This window comes from Microchirus variegatus (genome assembly GCF_963457635.1).
Source record: "Microchirus variegatus genome assembly, chromosome: 13".
In the NCBI taxonomy this organism is placed as follows: domain Eukaryota; kingdom Metazoa; phylum Chordata; class Actinopteri; order Pleuronectiformes; family Soleidae; genus Microchirus; species Microchirus variegatus.
Genome location: NC_139814.1, coordinates 12,275,771 through 12,300,499, shown reverse-complemented (window position 1 = coordinate 12,300,499; position 24,729 = coordinate 12,275,771). Strand labels below are relative to the sequence as shown.

Here is a 24,729-nt window from a genome sequence, read left to right as displayed (position 1 = left end):
TTTTTAAGACCAATAAATCACTTGCGGGCCACATAAAATGACGTGGCGGGCCACATCTGGCCCCCGCGCCTTGAGTTTGACACATGTGGTTTTGACGTTTTCCTGCTCAAACACACCTGATTCAACTGGTCAGCTTGTCGGTAAGCTCTGCTGAAGCCTGAACGACCAATTTATTTGAATCGTGTGTGGGGAAAAACCTAATACATGCAGGACAGTGAACAGGAGTGAGAAACCCTGCTCTATAAGCTCTCAGCATTGATGATTACACAGCACTCTTCAGTCAGCGTAAGGAGACTTAAAAGTATAACAACGATGGTATGTTGTTTTTATATGTAGCAGCAGGAAATCAGTTGATTTGCTGGGTTCGTTCTGTTTTTATTCTGTTGCTTCTATTGCTTTTATTGTATTTGAGGGCATGTTTATGCACAGCACGAGTCCCAAGACATATTTTCCTTTGGGAGAGAATATTGATTGATATTCAAAGTCAGAGCTACTCCAAAGTGAACAGAGGTCAGTATTGATGTTTTCATGGTACTGCAGCAAAAATGCTTATGTCTGATCCTGTAATAACTCTAATCTTATTTGTGTCCTGGTCATATTTGCAGATAGCTCCGCTACTACTGTCCTTGTGACAGCACTAGTGGAAAGTCTATTTATTTTTCAGGGCCAGCTTGAGTCCAACTTTGGTCCAAATGAAGATGTACATGCTGCAGTAATTCAAAATCCCAGTTGCATTATTATGTTAGTCAGACTTTGAGAAATTAGATTTTGTACATTGACCGTCAGACTTTCATGTTTACGTGTGTTTTTAAAGTCCTATTTTTGTCAGACTAAAACTAACTTTAGTTTTTTCCAATGTCATGTAAACGTAGTGACTCTGCTTTCTTCTCCTCTATGTTGTGTTTCCCAAGTGGCTCATTGGGTTCCTGTTTACTCGTATTTAAAAATTCCATACATACCGATTAGCTGATTTTGGTGCAAAACAAGTATGCAATGTTTTTCAAATCTCTCAGACTTTACACTTCCACCCGTTTCAAACCCAGTGACTTTTGCACATCAAGTTCCCACATTTAAAAACAACAGATCCAATCCTGATGGTCCATTCTGTGGTAATAACAATTTCTACTTCCAGGGGATTGTACCTTCAAAAAAACCTCAGTATAAGTATTTTATAGTTAATTTCTGCTAAATGGATCATTAAGAACCGGTTTAATGTTAAAATGTGTCTGTATTAGTAAGACCAAACCTATGATGGGACGTGTGAATTTGTAGTGGGAGAGGGGGAGGGGTCGTCTTTTCACAGAGGGAAGTTTTGTTACTTGAACATTTCTCATGCTTCCACACTTGCACACACACACACACACAGAGTTGGGTGGGGGAGGGGTGACTGAGCAAGTGATGGCAGGAGACTGACCTCATCAAAAGATGTGTGGAGAAAGAAGAGTTTGGGGCTAAAGCAGCGCTGAATGCTGAGGCATTGGACTCCTTGTCTGTTTGGTCTAATGCGTGGGTGTTTGTGAATGTAGGAGTTTGATCAGCTGATGCTGGATCTTAGATTGGTGTCAGTCTTAGACATTGTTGTGAGTACATTTGGTGACAGAATGTGCTCAGAGAACTGTATAGATTGACATTATCACAGGTTTATGGCAGGTTTATCTAGGAAAAGCCTTAACTGTTCAGTCCTGTGCAAAGCTATGCAAATCCCAATCAATGGTCCATGTACGTAGTAAAAACGTTAGAGAGAATGTAGCTTATCTTTTCCTGTGAATCCATTATTTTAATTGTAACTATGAATGGAGGTTGTTAAGATAGTAAAAGGCTTTTTGAGCTGGCAAACCTTGTCATATGATAACAAGCTTTGTAACTTCCCACACTACAGCAATGGTCTTAATGATAGTCTGTGTATAACGCTAAGGACATGTTATATTTAACGAAAGCATTACCTATAATTACATTAATGGCCAATTAATGAGTCCGCCTTATCCAAGTAAAACGCTGAACTGTTTTTGTTTGAACCTCAGTTTTGAGGGGGACGAGGCAGTTGTAGTCAGTGCCAGTGGCCTCCATACAGACTGAACTTTCAACAAAAAAGGAGAGACCCTTGTTTAGTGAAGGGTTAAAAGTTTAAGTAAATAGAGCAGATGAGGTGGGCCAAGGTCGAGTCTGTGCAGCTCAATATCCAGCATGCTGAGTGTCAGGGGCGTTTTAGCTCCGGCAGTCCCAATGCTCTCCACACCTGTGAAAACTAAAGGGCCAGTTATCAACAGCAGCCAAACTAAAGAGAGATGTGGCACTGCAGAATTTAAAGAAAAAAAAGAAGAATTGTAACTGCAGCTGAGCCAGTTAAAGCTAAAAAGTGCAGACGTCCAGACCGGTGCTGTTTCTCAACAACTTGGCCTGCACAGTTGCTTGGAGATCAAAGAACCGCTGGCGTTATTCCATGACTATGGCTGCTTTGACTGTCTGCACTGAACTCTCCACACTCGGTGCCTTAGCCTTAGCTTTTTTTCTTTTTGCATCAGTTGAATTGTAAATGTGTTGTAAACAGAACAGAGCTTGGCAGGCCGTGAATAAAGAAATGTCATTAACACTTGAAACTATTAACTGAGTTCAACAGTGAAATGAATGCAGCATGGTGGATTTGTTTCAGTGTATTAGTGATCACCTTTTTAAAGCTTGACATTTCTTCTCAGGATAAATGCACAAGATTGAAATAGTTTCTTAATTTCACTTTGCTGTTGCAGTTTGAATTCCATCACAAGCAAATAAACATGAAGAATAGCAGCATTTTCACAAGAGGGTGTATTTCTCTTCAGTGTTAAATGGGCCAGTTAGGTGTGTATAGCGATGTCAGAGGATATGGCAAAGGGTTGACCTTACCCAGACATGACCTGACCTAACCTTTCTATCTATGGAGTCACTCTGGCTCAGAGCAGGAGCTCTGCGCAGCCATCAGCCTCACTTAGTCCCCCACTTTATCCATTTTTCTTGCATGGAATCTGGTTCTTAATGGCTCAGTTTGTTGTTTATTGTCAAAAATAGAAACAGACAGACAGTTGTAAAGGAGATAAAATAGGGCCAAATGAAGAAATGCCACATGTGAAACAGAAACTCTACTGGCGTCACTATGGTCTAATTCCTAAAACAGTTACAGTCCAAATGTTGGAACAGAGAGGGCGTTTTTTAAAAATCTTTTTTTATTTTGTCTGGGTTTCTGGTTATACTAAGTTCACTTTCTGCATTTACCAAATTTTTCTTAAAATCTTATTTCCTCTCATAAGGGAAGTTGCTCGCAGACATGCAATTTCTTCAGTTCTCATGTTCCTCTGTGCTCTCGATGCTGCTCTCAATATTGCGGTCTTTCTCATAATTTTCAAATGCTGTGATATTTCATGATATTTGATAGCATAAACTCAAGTCACAGTTGCAATATATGTCAATAAAAAATTGTAATTGGATTTCTTTTTTCCGAAATTGCTCAACCCTAGTCCGTAAGTGGAAAAAGCTAGTATTAGCCAGCCAAACAATACATTCAGTAAACAGTAACAGTAAAAGTCATCGTCTGTAGCAGAACAGTGAAGTTAAGGTGCAGTTTTTTGTGATCTCTGCTTCAGTTTGCCTCTCCAGCTTGTTGTGAAGACTCTGGTCACGTGTTGCAAGATGATGGGTATGATATACGCAGTGAATCATTCCGTGCTGTCAAAATTCTAAATGATTTGTTGCGTTTGTTGCTGTGCTGTAAAAGCACTTGGGCCAATCCACTCTGATTTATTCCCTTCCCGGTCTCTGTGATGTTCTATTGGTCATTTGAACAAATCCTGTCAACACAGCTGGCAATTCACACCAATGCACTCAGGCTTTATGAGAAAAGAGGAGGTGTGTGTGTGTGTGTGTGTGTGAGAGAGAGAGAGTGCTTTAGTCCTCATGGCCTGTTCTCTGGATGGGATTGTGCTACAGATGTGCCAACATGTCAGCGCTCAGTCATGGTAGCTGTAGGTTAAAGCTGTGCCATTTGATCCACGTAAAAAAAGAAAAACAGCCTCTTGACTAATTAGCATTGGCTCTTTATCCCAGACAAATCACTCTAAGCTGATTTAGTCCTTGGACACCGGATTAAACCGGATTGTTTGATTGGTATAGATAAATCTGAATGTATCAATGCCAAGGTGCAGCTGTTGCTCGCTCGTGTTGCGGATGCTGCTTTGTAGATTCATGACAAAATCGTCCCAGCCACATGATGGGATCTGTTTTGATCACGTTACTATGAACTATGTTACTGCCTCACTGTAGCCTGTGTCTCTCTTCAGTCATTAGTAATGATTTGTGAGTGCCGTCTGTGGCTTCCACTACCTTTTGTGCTCCTTTGAGAGCAGCCTCAGGCTGTGCAACATGGACCTGGTTTAGTAAGAGGATTCACTACGGTACAACAGGACTACATGCTGCCTACTGCTCCTTGAAGGAGCCAGCAGCTGTGTATTTTTCTTTTAAAGCCCATGTCTGTTTTCCCCCCTCTCGTGTCCTTTTGTTTTCTTTGTTACATCTCCATTCTTCCGTGCGTTTACTTTTCCCCGCGAGCCGTGTTGAAAGTGCAGGATTCCTGTCAGCAAAATCCTGAAACCCTGTCCATTTTCTCATTTTGATCTGCCTTCAAGAATACTGGTTTCGGTGTAGCTGCATGGCTTTTTCACATTGGAGCTCATGCGTTGCTCACTTGTCGGGGGGAGGTGATAGAGAGAAAACCACGGCAGACAGTGAGGAGTCAGTCTGACGGTAAGAAAGACAGACAGGCATGGGAAGGGAAGAATGGTGAGAGGAGTGGGCAGGTTGAGTCCACCTCCATCCAGTGGTCTGGCTGTTTTCCTCCTCTTGCAATCTGAGTCAGCTGAAAATCAGGAACCGGGGAAGCCCGAACAAGCTGAGGTGCCACAAGCAAATGTCATGTACACCATGAGACAAAAAGCCTTTTATTGGAGCCCTCTTTTCTCAGCTTCAGACATAAACTTTGATGACACATCTCGAGGGCAGCAGCATGAGAAAATGCACCGCCTTTGAAAAATGCCTGATTTCCGACAAGTTCAGGGCCAGTTGGTGTAAGAAATCTGCCCCCGTTTCTACTTGGAGAAAAAGGGTCTCCGTGCCATAAAACCCTTTTTTTAAGGTGGTGTGTGTGGGCTTCTCAATAAAACCTGCGTGTGGCCTTTTCTCTGCGTGTCGTCAGACAATGCCAGCCACAGTTAAAGTGTGATGGAGATGCCAGGAGCAGGACAGAGGAGCAGCAGCCACGTCCGACGGGGAGCTTCCCTCCGACTGTGAAGACACGACAAAACCAGCTTGGATGATGCTGTAAATCATGTCAGCTGGCACAAAAGAAGGCTAACGTGAATGTGCACAATGTGCAGCCAGATACAGACACACACACAACGTCTGATCCACTGCATCCTTTTCATACTGCGTGTTTGGATGCAGGAATCTTCTATTTTAACCATAACACAGCATATTGTTAAAGAGGAAGCACAGAAAATTCCTTTTAGACTATGATTGTAGTGCATTTCAAATCACAACACAACAACACATACCGAGTTCCATCTCTTCTCGAGGCCTTGGAGGGGAGGTGCCCTTTGTTTTAATTAAACATGCGAGGGCGGTTGTGTTTGGTAAAACTTCATTGGTGTTTGTGTTTCCTAAGTCCCTGCTTTCATTTTGGTTTACGACCCCACTTTGAACTGACTCTCCGCTCCCCCGCAATGAAGTTTCCAGACATTGTGGGACAGGAGATTCTGGGAGAGTCTGTGTCAGGGCCACTCCTTCAATGTTTTGTCCCTTTTGATGAGTTTCCTACTACGGCTGCACAGTTAAGTCAACAAGATTGCGATATCTTCATCAAAAGATGACTGTATCTATTTTATTAAGATAAAATGTAATATACTTTAATTCTATAGCCCTTTACAACAACCCATAGGTGGACACAGGTGTACAGGCACACAGCATTAAAAACACTGTGTTAAAACAAATTCATTAAACATAAAATTATGAAAATACCAATTAAAAAAGTACAAAATAAAAAGTGAAATAAAGGAATTAAAAAAATATTGAATCATTATAAACCGTAAGACAGTTTAGATCCAAAAATCTTCTACCAATCGTGAATTCTATCACCATCACAATATCTGTTTAATGATCACAATCAGGTTTTAATTTTTACCATATGGCGGACCTCTTTTTCATACATCTACTATTTCTAAAAGTACACTTTGACAGTGTCCCCTTTGTGGTTTTCTGTGAGCAGAAAATGTCAAGTTCTGGGTTTGTAGAAAATCGATGAACAAAAACTGGTCAGTTATTTGACGTGCAAATTCCCCTGTCGTTGCTTTACAGTAAAAAAAATTTTTTTTTAAATGAACGTACACATCTGCTCTCAATTCAGAAACGCCTCAGCGTCTGGACAAAGTGTCTGTTGTGACTGCTCTCATTCTCAAAAATCCAGTGGCTTGGTTGAAGTTGACCTCACACTTGATCGAAATAAGCCCAGAGACGTAGTCCTCGGAAATTGTATGCTGGATGTGATGAATATAGCCAGTCCTTTGGGGACAAACAAACAACTTCCTAAAGTCACCACAGGAGCAGCACAGCCACTTCTCCGCAGTATGAACCTTCAAAGAGACAAACAAGATTAAAACATACTTCAAGGCCTCATTTCTCTTTGTTCATTTACAGACTCAAAGTGGATCAAGAATCCTATGACATGTGTGACCTAGAATTGTGTGTGTGTGTTTATTTTGGTCTTTGTTTATGCGTTTGTTTATGCTGTCATAAAAAATAAAAATACAGGGCTTGTTATGCTCCTGTTTTAACTTTGTTGGACAGCAGTCTGGATAAACACAGCTGCTTATCTACATAACAGAATTCCACGTTATTGTAGAACATTTCCAGAGCATTAGAGAAGATATTCCCATAGAAACTGAACTTAAAACAATAATGTTACAGAATGTTTTCTACTTTACTGTACTTTTTTAAACCCCAATGCCTTAAATACTTCTCCATAAACATCTGGTGTTATGTAGTCTAAATAGCTGATTTCTCTGTTTTAGTCTGGACAGATGATGAGAGCTTTGAAATTAGTTTACTCCCTCATTGGTTCAACATTTGTATTCAGTTTTTAAACAGAAATCCTTGCTCTTACTTTTCGCCATTGTCTTTTCTCATGAAGTCAATGAGAATGTAATACTGTGAATGTAGCATTAGCATGAAGTGTGTGTGTTTTTGCACACATTACACAAACAGAGGTGCTTATCGATGGATTTCTGTGTAAAGTCTCATTCGTCGTTTCCTTGAAGACGTTTCACCTCTCATCCAAGAGGCTACTTCACTTCGGATGTTGTTGTTACCCGTTTCCTGTTGTTTTTGAGCTTTATGCTGAGTTAATCTATGACTGTAGCTTTACACTGACAATGGAGATATTCAAAGCTGGTAATAATTTGATCATTTGACCAGAATGTTAGTAGATGTGTTTCCAAACTTTAAACTTTTCCTTTAAAAAATCAGTTTATTTTGTCAGTTGCTCAGAGTCAAAGACCAACAGAGAAAAGGCAGCGATGCCAGTTTTACTCTTTGTGGTCATGTGGTCACCCTTAAGGCAATCTGGCCTTCAGATTTGTCATGTCACAGTGGATATTTACTCTGTCCATCTCCGTGTAAATCTGCTCATGTTTTCCTTCAGCCTGCGCTGAGACAATACTGAAAATGGTCGAATAAGAGAATGCAGTGGAAAATTCCCAGGCCCAGTTTAGAACCGAGCCACGAGCAAAGTGAGGGAAGAGGGTGTATATTTGGGGTTAGAGGGAGCAGGGAGTATAGACGCTGGGTGGGTGTTGGTGGGGTTTTTTGAGGGAGGAGTTGCTGGTTTGTGCAGAGATGGATCGCTGTGAGACTGCTCACTGCAGTTCCTGTTTAATTACAGCTGTAGCGAAGGACAAGGCCAGGCATGCTAGCCCGTGCATCTGAGAACACACTAATTCACATTATGCTAATGTTATGAACACAGGTTTTTGTCCCACTGAGGAAGTCCTAGTTTACCTCACTTCATCCAGGCCTTAGAGGTTTGCTTAGAAAGAGTCACTGATGTGCACATCAGATCAGAATCCTCAATTTCACTCAATCATTTAGTAGATATTACTTTTTAAATACTCCATATCATTTCCAAATAATATTAATTTGAACTACACAGTGATGAGACATCTGCTTCTTCTGGCCTAAGAAACATCATGAGCAAGTTGAGCCATAAGACCTAGCTCGCACAACATCAACCTTGCCTCTGCAAAGGGTTATTTTTGGAGACCATAATTACAAAGGAGGGACTGACTTTGCTTCTCGAAAGCTCATCTGCAGCAAACGCACACTCACCACTGGCCCGGCTCGGCTCTCTTTGGGTCTGCTGCAGTCACGCTCATAATCACTGCTCATAATTCACCTTAAACTAAGTTCATAAAAGTCTCATCTCCTCTTTCTAATCAAAGTAAATCACAGAACTCCCCACTTTGCTTTGAAATGACGGGAGTCTCTCGTGCACTGTGCTGCTGCTGCTGCTGCCGGTGCACATGGCGGTCTCATGTGCTGCAAATCTGTACATTGCAAACATGCACAAACACAAACACACACCATCTGCCTCCTGAAACCAGGCAAATGTGTTTGGCCCCCATGTGAAGTCGTTTATTTTTCCCATTTGAAGTTTACTCTCCCTGAGGCGTGTACCATCCACAGCTAAAACCACTTAACTTAAAAGACTGAGGAAACATACAGACTGTGTTCAAGTGTACTCTTCAGTGTTTGCATGTATGGATAATGTAAGGAACAGGGTTTTCTTTCTCTCTCTGTTTTTATTTGGTGCAAGACATAAGTGATTTGTTCACAGTGAACAGACGATCATTCTTTCAACATTACAAAAAGGAATATTTATGTTGTCTATGACTCAACGAGTTTAGTATATGTTGGAGTCGTTTATACGTGCTGTTTTTTTTTTGCTGAGAGGGAGTCGACTGTTTCTGTAGTGTTGTTTACTTTTTTGATTTCCCCCTGTGGCTTAGCCACACTGACAAAATCTGAGGCCACTTTGGTGTTTGTTTTTTCTTTTAGGGGAAAAAAAAGAGAGACTGCATTTTAGAGTTATTTCTATGTTTTCTGACAGCAGCTGGCATTGAAAATCACAGAATTCAGCTGATGCTTTTTAAAACTCTAGATTATGGTGATGAAGTGGATTATACAACTGTGTGTGTGTGTGTCTGTGTGTGTCTGTGTGCGCGTGCTCTACAAATTAAAAGAACAATTACAGCTAGCTCCAAGTACAGCCGTATGTAGGTCACGAGTCTAAAACAATGAGACAAGCGGTCATGCCCCACACCAGTCTGGCAATTCTTCAGCCATAACATGATCTTCAGTGCTTTGATTGGCTATAAATGAAGCCAGAGGGTTTTTTTATGATTGGCCATCACATTATGTTATATTATTCAACATTAAAGTAAATGATAGAGGGTCGTCTTGTCCATGGTGAAATTGATTACTCTGGGAACTTCTAATTTGGCCATTGGTTATTTGTTTTAATGCTGTACTATATACTCTGTCTTTAATAATCAGTCCAATGACTCAACAACACAAGCTCCATTTTGTTTCGTACTTTTGATTAATATGTGCAGACTTTGTGATCGGCCAACTGTTGATGTTTAAGGAAATTGGGAAAGATGAAGCCTTGTGTGCCGTAAATGAAGTGAGATGATTGTCAAGTGAGTAATTCTGACTTTATTGTGCAAACAACCCCCCCTACATCGTGATGATGAATGCAGATGCACGGACATCAAACCTTAATAAAGTTTGAGAAATTGCATTTTTACTCAAAGCTCTCCTAAAATAGAGGCTCACCAGCTCCTGAGCTGACTCACACGTGTCTGGCAGGAATGGACAGACATTGTGAGAAGACGCAGCCCCTTCTCCCACACACACACCGTCCCCTCCTCCTCCCCCCGAGTTGTTGCTCGATTTAGGCCAACTCAGCAGTAGAGGATGGGAGAGGAAGGAAAACAATGGAGGAGGGGAGGAATGAGCCCTGACTCTTGTGCTGATATGAACTGTGTCCCAGAGACCCTCTGTAACAATGGTCACTGACAGCTCACGGGGGAGAGAGAGATACAGAAACCTGATGAGGTAAACTACAAATGGAGGCAGTGGAGCAAAGCAGGAGCAGGAAGAACCATGGATATGTGTCACCACACACAGGAAGTGTTTTGTTATGCTGTGTGGTTGTGTAAGACAGGGTGTTGGTGTGTTCAGGTGCAGGGGAGGATGGTAACGAGGCCTGCCCTGACTTGCAAAAGACTTGCCCTATCACAAACTGGGAATGGGGGGGCCCTCACCTGGAGGCCGAAAGCGGCATTTTCAGTGACCCTTGTTCTTGACTGAGAAGAGGTCAATGAGAGTTTTTCGTGGACTTAAAACGATTAAGAATGGTAGCATTATTCTTCTATCTGTAAGTGGACCAATTTGACTACAGCCTTTTTACATTAATATTAGTATTACCTAAGAGTTTTTAACGTGGGTGAACCTGTTCAATTGAGTTTTTCCTGCCCTGTGGTGCTTTTTCTATGAATTGTGATGTCACTAACACACCAGAAATGAAAGGAGTAGGTGGAAGCTCATTGACATTGTTACGGTGGTGACTCTTGTATGTTTTATTTTGGTCCCTCAGTCAGTTAATTGTTCAACTGATCTAATCTGAAAAAATTATTAGGTGCTGTCCCAAGTTGTAAACAGTAAAGTTCTCTTTAACGGCTTTAGCAACGGCTAGAAAGTGGATCATAGCATTGCACTGGAAATTATGCAGGACTTTGTCGCTGCCAGAAATTAGGCAGACAAAGTAGAAAATTAGCACGTTCACCCGTTTTTTGAGTTCCAACTAAATGCTAAAGCTTATAAAAATCTGGATGCATTTCAGAGTCATTTGACCTGGGAGTGAATGCCGATTTAACACAATCCCACTAAAAAAAACACACAAAAAAACATTGAAACCTGTGTTTAAATGTGTTAGCACATTTTTGTGTTTCTTACTTTATGAAATGCCTAAAGTGCTGTTTTAGGGTCAGGAGTATGGGCTTGTAGTTATGATGTTTGAGGTATGAGGGGCTAGGGAATGCATTATGTCACCAAGTGTCCTCTTGTATGTATGTGTGTGTGTGTGACTGTCTGCTTGGATAAGGATGAATAAAAAGTGATCTCATCTGCCTTTGAAGATAACGTTTTTTCTGGCCTCTTATAAGTCAAGTAGTAGCGTGAAGGATTATTTTTCTTGCTCGTGGTGTGAATGAGCTGAACGTCTCCAGAGGCAGCTTCATAACAAAGGATCACTTTTCCTGTGGGTTGATGTCAGACCCTCTCAGCAAGACATATTCTATGAAAAAGGACAGTCTCGCCCTTTCCTCATTCTCTTGCTGTCTGTTGTTCAGGCCACTTGTTTACTACTAAACAAATTGAAACTGGCTCTCAGGAAGGGTTATGAGTTGCTCATATTGTAGCTTGTTTACGTAAGGAAATGTGGCTATTTTTAGTTCTGTGTCTCATTTTCTACATGGGTTTTTTTGGAGTTTAGGGATGCAAGGATGAAGTTAAGAAAAGTCAAGATGTGTTGCATAATATAATGTATAATACTGGCATTATAATGTATAATACTGGAAGTATTTAACACTGATTTAATGAACACAGTAATGTTTCATGTCACAACTACTGTGTCCTCTTTTACACATGAGTTTATTATTTTTAGCTCTCCCTGCTTGTTTGAGCTGTTTTTAATACAAGTCATCTGTCCTGTTTGCGTATATTTAAGCAACCTGAATAAATTCAACACAACTCCAACCTTGGATTGGTGTATTAATTTTTTGCAAGGCAATAAAATAAGCAACATGCTCTGGAGCTCATTAAACAAGATTTTGTGGTTGAAGAGTCTTGTTGTGGTGGTTCTGTAGGAGAAGAGGATTCATGTAAAGGTTATTTAGGGAAATGTCTGTATTTTTCACACTCCTTATCACTAGCATTGACTCACACTAACAGAAGGCCAGGACAGGTGGTGGGACTCTTGTCCAAGTCTGCTGCTGTGACCTGTGTCGCCACTGCAGTGACGGAACGTATTTCCTCTTAACTTCTCTTTGCCAAAATGTCTGAAAATGTATTCTTTGTCATATGGCTGAGGGACATGTGTGTGTGTGTTTTGGAATGTTGAGTCACTCTCAGGCTTCATTGTTTGGTTTGAAATTAACAACCCGACTCTTCTCTTCAGGAAAGATTAAATTGTGACATTTTATTTATATCTTTGCATTGGTACGAAGCAGAGACGAGCTTGTGTACCTGTGGGCCAGATGGAGTGGAGCACCTTAGTGGAACTTAAATCAACAGCACGTGTTTGCCCAGTTGGATTCAAGCATATGACCGACAAAGAGGCAGCTGCATTAAAACCAGAAGCAGTAGTTTGGGGAGGGGGAAGAAGGCAAAATTGTAAACCCCCACCACCACTTTTTTTTCTTGAAGGAGGGGAGGGTACCTGATGGAGTGTAGATTTTTCCTTTTGAGGAATGCAAGACCTGTCTCCTCCATCGCTCTTCTCTTCCTCCTTCTTTGATGTTTCACCCTCCTCCGTCTATGTCAGCGCACACACAAACGCAGGTTAATCTCCTTACGTATGCACATGCTCAGTCCTACTCCCTTCTTTAAATACCATTCTCCTGTTCTTAACCTCTGTTACACTAATGATTTGGCCTCACATTTGTGTTGATGCTCATGTTGTGTGAGGTCCCATGTGAGTTAGGCAAATAGTGTTTACAATTAGGCTTAATTTACAGACAATAAGTCTATGTAAAAGTGCCTTATGCCTGTGTGTGTGTGTGTGTGTGTGTGTGTGTGTGTGTGTGTGTGTGTGTGTGTGTGTGTGTGTGTGTGTGTGTTGTGGGGGTGGTGATACCTGTAGCGAATCTTAAACCTGCGACTCTCTCTCTCCACCACACAGACCAAGTCAGAATAGAGCAGCAGACGAGGCAGCTCCATTTAACTTGTCCCAGATGTGCAGTAGTTCAGCCCCTGCAGAGTGCTGCAGTAACTAGTAGTGAAATGAGTGGAGGCAGTGTGCGTGCTAAGTGAAACCCTTGTATGCTACAGCTTTGTTGTATTGTCTTTAAAAATGGTTTCAATTGACTCGTTTTGTGCCTTTATTGTCTTTTGACTTCTGTGTCACTGTGGCCAAATGGAGGCGTTTTACATACTCGGGTGTCTGGCTGCCTGTTTTTGGGCAGATTTTGTTACTGCAGTAGCATCAGAACTGTGCAAGATGCAGCCACAAATCTTCACAGGTTTGGAAAGGATACTTCCTCCCTTAAGTACTAACTATAGTTCATATAAAAGTGATCGTAGCTGTGATGTTGACACATGTTGCACTGTCTCTGAAAACTGTAAATGTTAAAAACAGCCAGTAGTAACAACCACTGTGTACAATACCTTCTTAAAAGTACTGGAAATGTGATTAACTCATGAACCTCAATGTATAAGTATAAAGTAGCTTTACAAATGTATATACAAAAGTATTTAGTTCCTTTTAAGCATTTTAAGACCTTATGATCTCTTTTTTCTGTGCACCTAAAATAACAGAGCATGCACAAGATCATTAGTCTATTCCAGTAAGTTCCGACCCAGGCTTCCAGAGATGCCTTTCGATTTTTAAACACGTACGTTTATCGAGCTTCTCCAAATTTCCACCCGGGCCCTGCCTCAACCATCCCTGCAAGAATTTGAAATATGTTTGCATGTTTAAAAAAAGTCCATCTTTGTTCTGTCTGGATTCTTTATTTTTTTCCATGTTAGTACTAGCTGGATGTCTTGGCAGCAGTCTGTCCCCGAGCACACAGATAGACTTCCCAGGCGTCTCCAACACGGAAGAGAGGAGACGTGCAAGAATACTAACTTACTAATTGTTTTGGTTTATCTTGTACATTTCTCCATGTATGTCCCACTGGAAGGGGCTCCATGCATTCTGTTTGGTGAAAATTTGACATTTGACACAACTAAACAGAAGTGCATTTTTTTTGTATTATGCTAGAGTTTCATTTTATTGGAAGGATATGTAGACATTTGCTGTTCAGTTTTATTTTGTTGGATTGTGTTTGGATTTGCTGTATGAAACCACTGGAGAGTCGTGGAGAACAACTATTTCTGAACCCACGCTCGAGGAGATAGCAAAGCTCTCTGCATTTCATTTAATCATGTCCTTTCTAATGCAAACGGGTCAAAAAATGCAAATGCGCAAAGGGGAATAATGTGTCAGTGTGTGTGTATATTTATAGTGCATACATCACGCTGCCTCATTCTGTCCTGCATGGCTCTGTTCTGTCATGTGCTGTTTCACCCCGTTCTACTTGACACCATATTCCTGGTGGTTTTGAAAGTGAGGGGCTTCCAGCTGTGGGTGCGTGTGTATGTGTGTGTATGTGTGTGTCTGTGGGGGCCCAGGAATGAAGCCCACTGCCACAGCATCCAGTGACCTAATGCAAAAGGCAGCAGGGTTCATCACTATTCACTGTGTGTGTGTGTGCCTCGTCTCTTTCTCTCCCCAGTCTATGGTCTCTCCTGTCACTTAGCGCTTTGTCACGCTTGGCCGAGGATCATGATGGAAGCTTGGGGGGGGGGGGGGGACTGGAGCAGGATAGACACAACACCAAGCCTGAGGTTCTTGAGTTTGAGCACAGTCATGAACTGATGTTTTTTAACATCGTTCATGTTGAAAAGAACTTCCACTACAGTAAATTTAAAGCGCTAGGAAGATGGATTTTTATCAGCTTTAGTAACTGTGTACTTTTATACAGTTTATGGTGAAGGAAGTCCACCATTTTGGGGAAAGTTGTACTTTATTTGCCGAACAGAGCTTTCTATTAGATATGTGAAACTTCTGCAGTAAAATATCTAAAAACTAGACCAATGTAATGCGTGTTATACAGTTTGTTGAATGGTGTACTTTCTATCCCCCCACCCCCACGTATTTGTCACTAATGGATTACGACGACTCACTGCCATTTCCTGCAGATTATGTCGTGGAAGCTTTCCCCATACAGCACATGGAAACACAACATGACAATTCCCATATTTTTTAACATTTTTGTTATTCTGTTATTGTTCTGATTGAGAGACCCCTAGTGGCAGAAATTGCCCAGGCTACTGTTCATTTTAATTGGTCACAAAACACTCAGGTTTTCCTAATAAGATATTCAGAAACTTTTAAAATCACAAATCAAGATGCTAATTCTAGCATTTAGCGTTTAAATACAGGGTTCACCACAGCAGTCACTGCCTCTGTGAAGCCGGTTGAAAGGATTTTGTGTTTGCCCGGCCGAGCCGCTGGTGCTCGGGGTCACATCACCGAGTAAAAATATCATCACCAGTCGGGTCACACCCTCAAGGGGCCACCTCTGAAGCCATTAGCAGGGTGTTGACGTTGTCACCTCCACACCAAGTCTCACACGATTGCAATAAAAAGTATTTTCACTTAAACATTAATAAACTTGTGATCAAGTAAATGGCCTTTAAAAAGAAAAGTACAAATAGATTGCACCTGTTGTGAAGATTTAGTAAGGAAAATATAGAAATATAAATGTTACATTAAAAAGGAAGGGCACGATTGATTTGCTTTATATGAGTAAACGCAACTCACGACAAATAATATAATAATTGTGCACATTTAATAATATAAACATTTTAGCAGGCACTTTAAATAGCTACTGTAGTTATGCTATGCTGTAGTTACATCTGTGACCACTAATAAAGTAAATTATTGAAGATTTTCCTTCATTTACATCCCTCACAAATCGTTCATAAATGAATGTCGTTCAGCTTTTTAGTGCTGTTTCTCTTCATGATATTTCCACTGCCAACACAGTGAGTCCACTTTGTCCCGTGTGAAATATCACACTTGAAGTCGGCCCCAAAACACATTTCCAAACATCATTAGTCTGAAGGTCTGTGTTGTTATCGTGGTGTCGCTCACCAGTCATATCAGTCGTGTTGTGGTTGTAATGTGGCATTTTTTTCTTCTGTAAAACACGTGCGCTAACAGTCTGTAACAGTCCTCTCTTTCACACGCGCACAAAGACCCAGTTGATAAATACTATTTGCGTATTGCATCACACGTGAAATGAAGCGTAGACAAGATTTGGAATACTTTGTCTGAACGGATGTTTGTTTCTGTTTTGGTTAGCTTCCGTCGTCGTCTTTTGACTCTTGTGTTTACAGTCGTGTCTAATCGGTAGTGAGTGTAAGAAGACCTGCCAGGAACAAGTGTGTGTGAGCCTTAATGGCTGATCATAAAACCCTTTGGATCCCTGTCTTTTTATGGGAGATGGAAAGTAGTAGGACTTTAAAGGGCCCTTCTTTTCACAGCGTTGGTTTTAACTAGAGGTGGGCTGCAGTGGAACAAAGACTTTTTTTTCACACTTTTGCCCACACTTTGTAAGCTTGAAAACAGATTGGGACAACCAAGAGCTACCAGGGCCAACAAAGATACCAGTTTTATCCTCTTGAATGGACTAGTATCACACACAAAAAGGCTGCATAATACATTTCCTGCCTAATTCAAATATGACTGTCAGGTCTACTTTGCGTTATTCTGGTGATGGATCACATTACTTAAATAGTATGCCTGCAAATGTAATGCTCGCGTTTTGAATGACTCCAACCTAAACACACAAAGTAAGAAAGAGACTCCCACACACTGATGAAGAGTCCACAAGCCATGTTTTCACCTCTGACCCTCCTGCAGCCATGTTAGCCGGTGGTTAGCTGGTCCTCCTGAAGGAAACCTCTTCCCTTTATGTCGCCAATACCAGAAATAATTTAGATTCACTAGACTGGAATACATGGCAGTTTTGAAATCTCACCATCACTTTCTGACCTTCCTTCTTTATGCACAAAGCTGTGTTGGAGCGCTCGTTACCCTCGCTGATAGTCTTAACCACAGATGTTTAATGTTCTTTAAGTGAATGAATGTTTTTCCATCTCTGTCAGCATTTAGCATCATTATTAGCTGGATTTTTATCCCCCCTGACCTTAAGTTGAGAACAAACTGAAGTTGAGGATAAATGCAAACAGCTGGTGGGTGCATGCACAGTATGCATGCACCCACTATGCTCCTGGATTGTGTATCATCCAAACTGTTTTTGTTATATATTCTGTACAAGGATCAGTAAATTACAAGTCATGGTTAAATATCATTGTGGAAATACTGAGCAACACGTCATTGAAGCATGTTTTTCTAATAGGATTTGGGGTTCTGTGAGGTGCTGTTGAGCCGGCAGATGCCTGGCATTGACTCGCCACGGTTTGATCAACGGGTTCACGTTGGCTTACCCATCATGCTTCAGTCTAGCCGGGATTAGGGTTGTCAGGAGTTGTTAAGATGACCTTTGTGTGATCAGCCGGAACATGCTCACTTAGCCCAGCTCGGTCTGCACCACAGTGTGTGTAAGTTAAAGAAGTTCTGCCACTGTTCTTATTAAGCTTTATTGAAGTAATTAATCACTTTTTATATTGGAAATAGTAATCCTAAAAAAAAAAAAAAAACTAATTATATTGCATTTTGCTCGGATTTGTTCGTCACATGCGATTACAAAACTGTGTGCAATTTAACCACTGAAATTGTCTTGGTAACAGAGAACATAATGTGTGTAACTCTGTAATGGAAAACCCCTTTTTTTCAGTCTGATGAATGCTTTGGTCCAGATTATAAAATATGCCAGCCCTGCAGACAGACATAGACAGGCAGGGTTTTGCTACTGTAGTCTGGTTCTATGCCTCAACAATTTCATTTATTTGGCAATCACAACAACTGCAATTCCATGATGCTCCAGTGGTTTTACTTACTCTGGGAATACACGGTAGCTCCAGTTCTGGAAACTGATTCTCACATTTGGATGAAGTGAATTCTTAGCAATTTTGACTGAATCCCAGTCAAAACTCAACCATCAATATGTTACAAAAGCTGTTGTTGAGTATTTGTTGATTAAATGTTATACACTACTGTTCAAAGGTTTGGGGTCACCTATACAATGTTTTTGTGTTTTCCATTAAAAGTCTCACTTTTATTCATCAAAAGAGTTGCAAAATTAATAGAAAATATAGTCAAGACATTGACAAGATTAGAAATAATTATTTTGCCCTTCAAACTTTGCTTTCATCAAAGAACCAGCAAAACTGTTTTCAGCTGTGCTAAGACCATTGGACAAGGGTTTTCAAGGGTTTTCTAAACATCCAATAGTCTTCTAACGCCATTAGCAAACACAATGTACCATTAGAACACTGGTAATGGGCCTCTATACACCTATGCACATATTCCATTAAAAACCAGACATTTGCAGCTGGAATAGTCGTTTACCACATTAACAATGTATAGAGTGTATTTTTTGATTCATTTAATGTTATATTCAATGTACTTTTAATGTACTTTTCCTTGAATAATAAGGGCATTTCTAAGTGACCCCAAACTTTTGAACAATAGTATATGTGTGGTATGAAAAAATAAAAGTCTATATGTGTTGTGTTTTCAGCTTTCTTGAAACATAATGAGTGTCATTTTGCACTGGACCTGCTCCACCTGCAGCTGTTGTCATTGTTTAAAAGCTCCATCAAAATATACTTGGCTCACACTTGTATTCAAGCAGTGTAATTATGTAGATAAGCGAGGTCTTAAAATGACTTATCAGTGAGGTAAACCTCTGTCCTTATACGACATTAGCTATATGACGACGAATGTTATCTCTTGGTTACTTTTCCTTTTATAGTTTTAGAAAGATGGACACAGGGAAGGGAGACCTATGCATTTGTCATTGTTAATTACATTTCTGCAAACCAGAAATTAAAAAAAAAAATTAAATGCTGCTTCATTGAAAGAAAGTAACTAAAGCTCAGATTTCCTTCAGTCTTCACCAATTATTCTGTAGGATATATCAAACTCACGCCATGTCCTTGGATATGTAGTGTTATTTAAATAAATTGCACTAAAATGGGCTTCTTATGGGATTTAGCGAAACAGCTGTGTGACAGTACACGGAGGAAGTGTAATTATGGTTGTACACATAGGATTTGAAAGATCATCTGTCCCACTAAAAGCGCTGGTGATGTGGTGGAGTGTGCGGTGTGCCGTTGGGTTTCAGACTGAGGTGAGGGTGTGGAGAGAAGAGGGCGTTACACCATAGACCTGTAATGAGACTTTGCTGCAATCCCCTCCAATATGGTTCCCATCAGAGAAACTTGCACTTGTGGCTGAAATTCCAGTGCTGAAGCGAATGCCTTGTCTGGATTCAATCAAATCAGCATCTGCCGTAACATGCGCAGAAAACTGTGAGGGCAGTGCCGGAAAAGATCGGTGATACTCGGATGTCTTCAGGTGTTAGCTGTAGGCTGGCCGGATTTGCATGATTTGAGTCGAAGAGGTTTCACCTCTCATCCAAATGGCTTCTTGTGTTTCTGCTAACCCCACCCAAAAAGCGTCATTTTAGTACATACCGAAAAACACCACGTCCCCCAAAAACCTCAATACCATTTCCACTTGTTCTCCACAGCTGTAATTAAACAGGCTCCTGCTTGGTCAACATTTTGCTCAGAAACAAGCGAGAGGAAGCTGGCGAAGGAGGACGACATATTAAAGAATCAGCACTGCAGAGCGAGCTGCATGGCAGACATCTGAGTTCAGAGGGCCAGCTGGCTCTGCTCAGAGACTCCATATTTGATTCAGTGTGCTCCAAGAGGCTTCTTCAGTTGAGAAGAAGCCTCTTGGATGAGCGGTGAAACATCTTCTACTTAAGCAGATCCAGCTGCCAACAGCGAACCCCTGAAGATGACTATGACCCGAATGACTTAGAATCTTCCCAGACATAATAGTTGGAATGAAAAATGAAAAACTGATTTTTAATTAAGAGGCATTTATTTTCCAGGCCATTCTTTTTTTTTATCAGCATAATAAGTGCTGTTGGCAGGGCACCTTGGCTTCTGTCCTTATTTCAGGCTGTGCTGACATTAATGCACTATTTCAGTGTTTTTCTGTTATTTTGTCACAGCTCGTTCCCCATGTGCGCCATTGTCTGCGTTACCGCTAACCCCACCCAAAAAGCGGCGTCTTTTTCACCATGCACGCCAAGACATTAACCACATACCAAAAACACCATGTCCCCGAAAACCTCAATACAAATTCCACTTCCTCTCCAAAGCTGTAATTAAATGGGCTCCTTCTCGGTCAACATTTTCTTCAGACCGAGTGAGACGATGGCGGTGGTGGAGAAAGACGTATTAATGAATCAGAACTGCATAGCACGCTGCATGGCAAACATCCGCACCCCTCCAAGGTCGGAGGGACGACTGACCATCTGGCTCTGCTCAAAGACTCCATATTTGTTTAAGTGTGCTCTGAAGATGGGATCAAAAGTGACATTATGCTCATCTATGGACACTCATGATCATTTTATAAAGCAGGTGTCCGCACAGTAGGGCAAAAATGACTCATCGTTGTTGCCATGGCAGTGCAGGAGCTGATGCTCCCGCCTGGGGACCCTCACTTCCTGTCACATTAGGCTTTGCTGTGTCCAGATTTCCTGTCTGCCTGACGAGGAAAGATTAGAGCACTATGGAGTTGTTTTTTTAATCAAGCAGCGCACACATTTGACCAAATTTCTTTTATTGTTCAGTGTGACACCTTAGAAGATTCCTTTCATTCCTTTCTGTTTAGCCTCCACCCACCTTTCTTCATTTGATCCAAGCGAATGTGCGAGTTTGTTTTGCAGCTGGAATGTTGTTCTGAGGAAGTTGCTGTTTCATTATGGAGGATGATCTCGTCTTGTGTGAAGGTTTTCATTGTTTCACTCTAAATCTCTGGTTAGAAACGTCATGCTTATACTGAGATTGGTGCACTGATCTTCCCTTGCATCTCATTCTTTCCACACTGTTTTGTCTTTGTCTTCCTTTGAGTTCACGTTCTGGTTAAGCCACTGGAGAAACACTTTTAATTGTAGTAGGATCGAAGGAGCGATCTGTATTTTTCTACAGTTCAAAGTCTGTATGTTCTGAGTGAGGATAGTACATGTATGTGCCTGTGTGTCTCAAGGCATAAATACACATAGAATCTATAGCTGCAGCTTAGTGGAAGAAGGGTGGGTCACCTCTGTTAGCAAAGGCAGGGAAAGTGTGCACACAGCATTTTAGCTAAACATACACACACACACAGCTTCTCAGCAGTAGTGGTATGTGAATATAATTGACATGTTCACGTCATTTTTCATCCTAAGGTTTGACTTGTCATTCTTCCTCATCAGGACAAATCATTTATGTTGTCAGTTTGCTGCTACTCTCAGACTTTTTTATCTCCGAGTTATGAAAGCAAATTCCACACTGATTTCCACCTGTGTTGCTCACTTACAGCAATGACGCCCGAATACTCACTCTTTTCTCTTTTTCTGTCTTTTATTTTTGTTTTGCAGAAGAGGTCGACTACGCTAACTTTGGCACCAACACAATAACTCGCCGGAGGAAGGCGGTGGTCGCACTGCGCAACAACGACATCAACCGCAAGCGGCCACACATCCGCATCGGCATGCCCCAGGACTTCCGGCCCGTGTCTTCAATCATCGATGTGGACATCCTGCCCGAGTCTCACCGTCGTGTCCGACTGTATCGCCACGGCTCGGACAAACCACTGGGTTTTTACATCCGAGACGGAACCAGCGTGCGGGTGACACCACACGGGCTGGAGAAAGTCCCCGGCATCTTCATATCCCGGCTGGTGCCTGGAGGGTTGGCGGAAAGCACTGGTCTGCTGGCGGTTAATGACGAGGTGCTGGAGGTGAATGGCATTGAAGTGACTGGAAAGTCCTTGGATCAGGTGACGGATATGATGATCGCCAACAGCCACAACCTGATCGTGACGGTCAAGCCTGTGAACCAGCGCAACAATGTGGTCCGAAGCAGCAGGATATCGGGCAGCTCAGGCCAATCGTCTGATAGCGGCGGATCGACTGGTTATCCGAGTCTGTCAGTGGCCTCAGTGGGAGTGACGTCTTCGGGAGCACATGGCTACCAAGATGACCTGGAGAGCGACGAGGATGCCGACATCGTCATTGAGAGCAGCATCAAGCGGCCGTCTCAGAGATCGATTGCTTCCCTGGCGTCCACCACGTCTCGCACACAACAGCAGACGCCAACAACAGTGACGGGCCTCGCGGCACCTCCCAGCCCTCCCACTCGCCCTTCGTCGGTAGTCTCCACTGCCTCCTTTCGCTCTCAGCCGAGCCTCAACGGAGGATCCCACCACATTCACCACCACCACCAACAACAACACAGCAGCCTCAGCTACCAGCTCCACAGAGACCTGAACCTCCAGCACAGCATGCACCAACAGTCCCAGCACAGTCTCCACCACGTACAGCCCCCGCATCACAGTAGCAACCCAGCCCTCCGTCACAGCAATGGCAGCCTGCACAAAATCCTCAGCTCCCTGAAAACGGACCCACGGCACAGTCTCGCGCTGCCCAGGGGAGGGGTGGAGGAGGATGGCACCGTCATCACACTATAATACTCAGACCCACACACTCAGAGACTCCGACATCCCATACTGCTCAGAGACTTTAACTGGAACACCAGGCTGGATACACATGAGCACAAGTGGGTTTTTTTTCAGATATTAATTCAGTAACTTGTATTTGTTTTGTTTTTATAAGATCATTGATAAAAGGAAGTTTCAGGCCAGGAATCAAGGAACATGTATATATTCTGTCTTTTTAAGATTGTTTTGTCTTACATTGAAAAAAATGTGTACGTATGTATGTAATAAGCATCAGAACAAATAACAGTTTTTAGGCGAGTCCACTGTATCCTAGAGTTCTGAATGTGCCCACAGCACGGCGTCTCCTCTTTGTGACCACTTTTACAAAAACCTTTTCCTTCTTATTACTGGGACCAACTTTGGGTTGCTTATGGATGTTTTTAAAGAGTAAATTTATATTTCTTATATTCTGATAAATGCTGTGTAGAGTATGAATTTGTGTTCTTTTAATAGGTCTTTTATGCATTGATGATTTTTGATCAAATTCTTGTATCTGTTCCAATAAATTATTCTCTCTGACACTTTTGCAAACTAGTAATGTTTTGTCTGGTGTCATTTAAAAGCCAGTGATCCCGTATTTGCACAGCTATGTCTGGTTTAATGGTTCGGATCTCACGATAAATCTTCGTAATTTTAACTGTTTAAGTAGCCAAAACTATGCAAAATTGTAATGATGTAGATAATAGAACTCATTCTAGAGGACTGTGTGTAGTTGGTTTCAATATTTTTTACAGAAGATTGTTAGTAATGTATCAGGGACTGTGAATGACTCTTTAAATTGAGTGATTAGAAACACATTGGGAGAAGAAAGTTTGTGTGACTTTAATTCGTCATAAATTAACTCTCAATTCAAATCCCCACTTTCATAACTTGGTCACAGTGTGAGTGTGCGCAAATTTGCTGAAATGTAATTGGTTTCTAGTTGTTATGGCAAAGAAGCATGCAGTGGGTGCAGCTTCATTTGAAATGGATTTGCACAACTCGCCAAAACTGGGTTTGAGGGGTGAAAACTATCTGGGACGGCACATACTTTAGGATTCAACACCCTCGGAACCACTTTCACTTTTTAGTCTTAACTGCTGACAGTCAGCAGAATTAATAATCACAGCAGAGCATGACATCTCACTAATTCACCAACAGAGGCATCTGGAAACTGGGAATCAACAACTATAAAACATCTTAATCTGTTTGTCGTCTTCATCTTTAATAGGAGCGCAGTCGCCTCGTGATTTAACGGTTGTGACTTGAATACGCTGTTACCGTTCTTAACACACTATGTTTAAGCAACAGTGTAGTTATTCAAAGGTGATGAACAGATGAGACTAATTTAGTGCGCTGTTGGTATTGCTTATTGTTACTTTAACCTCACTCTCAACATGCAAATCGGTAGCTTGATGCATGTGGAAGTGGGTAAGACACAAAGGTCAAGTTTCAAACTCGCACAGTGATTTGCTCCAGATGTCACAAAGTGAAGACAAAATGTCTGAAAGTTTTTAGTTTCTGAGTTTTTTCAGACCCAATCTGTCTTTAACACCCTCCGACTGTTTGATACAGACAATCCGTCTGCCCTGCACGTGCACAAGGAATGCAGCTTTGTCTCGGGTCAGACGCCCACCAAGCAGCAGCAAACCCCTTTCACCTCCCTGCTAATGAATGTTGGTGTGCTGTGTTTACTAGGCATGCAACGCCACATCCCAAACATCCAGCTGGTTCTGGCTCTGGTTTGGGCTTTGATTGTAGTTTGTACACTGGGAGACCCCCAAACCCTGAGAGTCACACAGTTTGTCTTTACTCTCAGTGATTTAGCAGCGACTATCAATCACATGGATTAGAGAGGATGCTGAATCCTGGAATCCATCTCTACATCCCATTCTGTTGGATAGTTTGTGTATTCAAGGGTATAATAGTTATTTTTGTTTGCATTGTTCAAATGTTATGCTTCTGTATCGGGCCTTCATGTAGTGACTCTGGCTGCCATCTGCTGGTCAAGATTAAAAGGACACGCTGTGCAGCACAGGAAATCAACAACAGGTTTCTGAAATATTCACATTTGCATATTTTGATAAATGACAGGA

At 41.7% G+C, this 24,729-nt stretch overlaps 1 protein-coding gene across 1 annotated transcript in view; it reads left to right on the top strand.

The window, feature by feature from the left end:
- pard6gb (par-6 family cell polarity regulator gamma b) overlaps positions 1–22,949 on the top strand; it is a 30,720-nt gene extending 7,771 nt beyond the window's left edge. Inside the window, exon 3 of the mRNA XM_083900091.1 lies at positions 21,534–22,949. Coding sequence (XP_083756217.1) covers positions 21,534–22,624 — 1,091 coding nt within the window. The 3' untranslated portion in view covers positions 22,625–22,949. The remainder of the gene's footprint in view (positions 1–21,533) is intronic.
- The last annotated feature ends 1,780 nt before the right edge of the window (positions 22,950–24,729 follow it).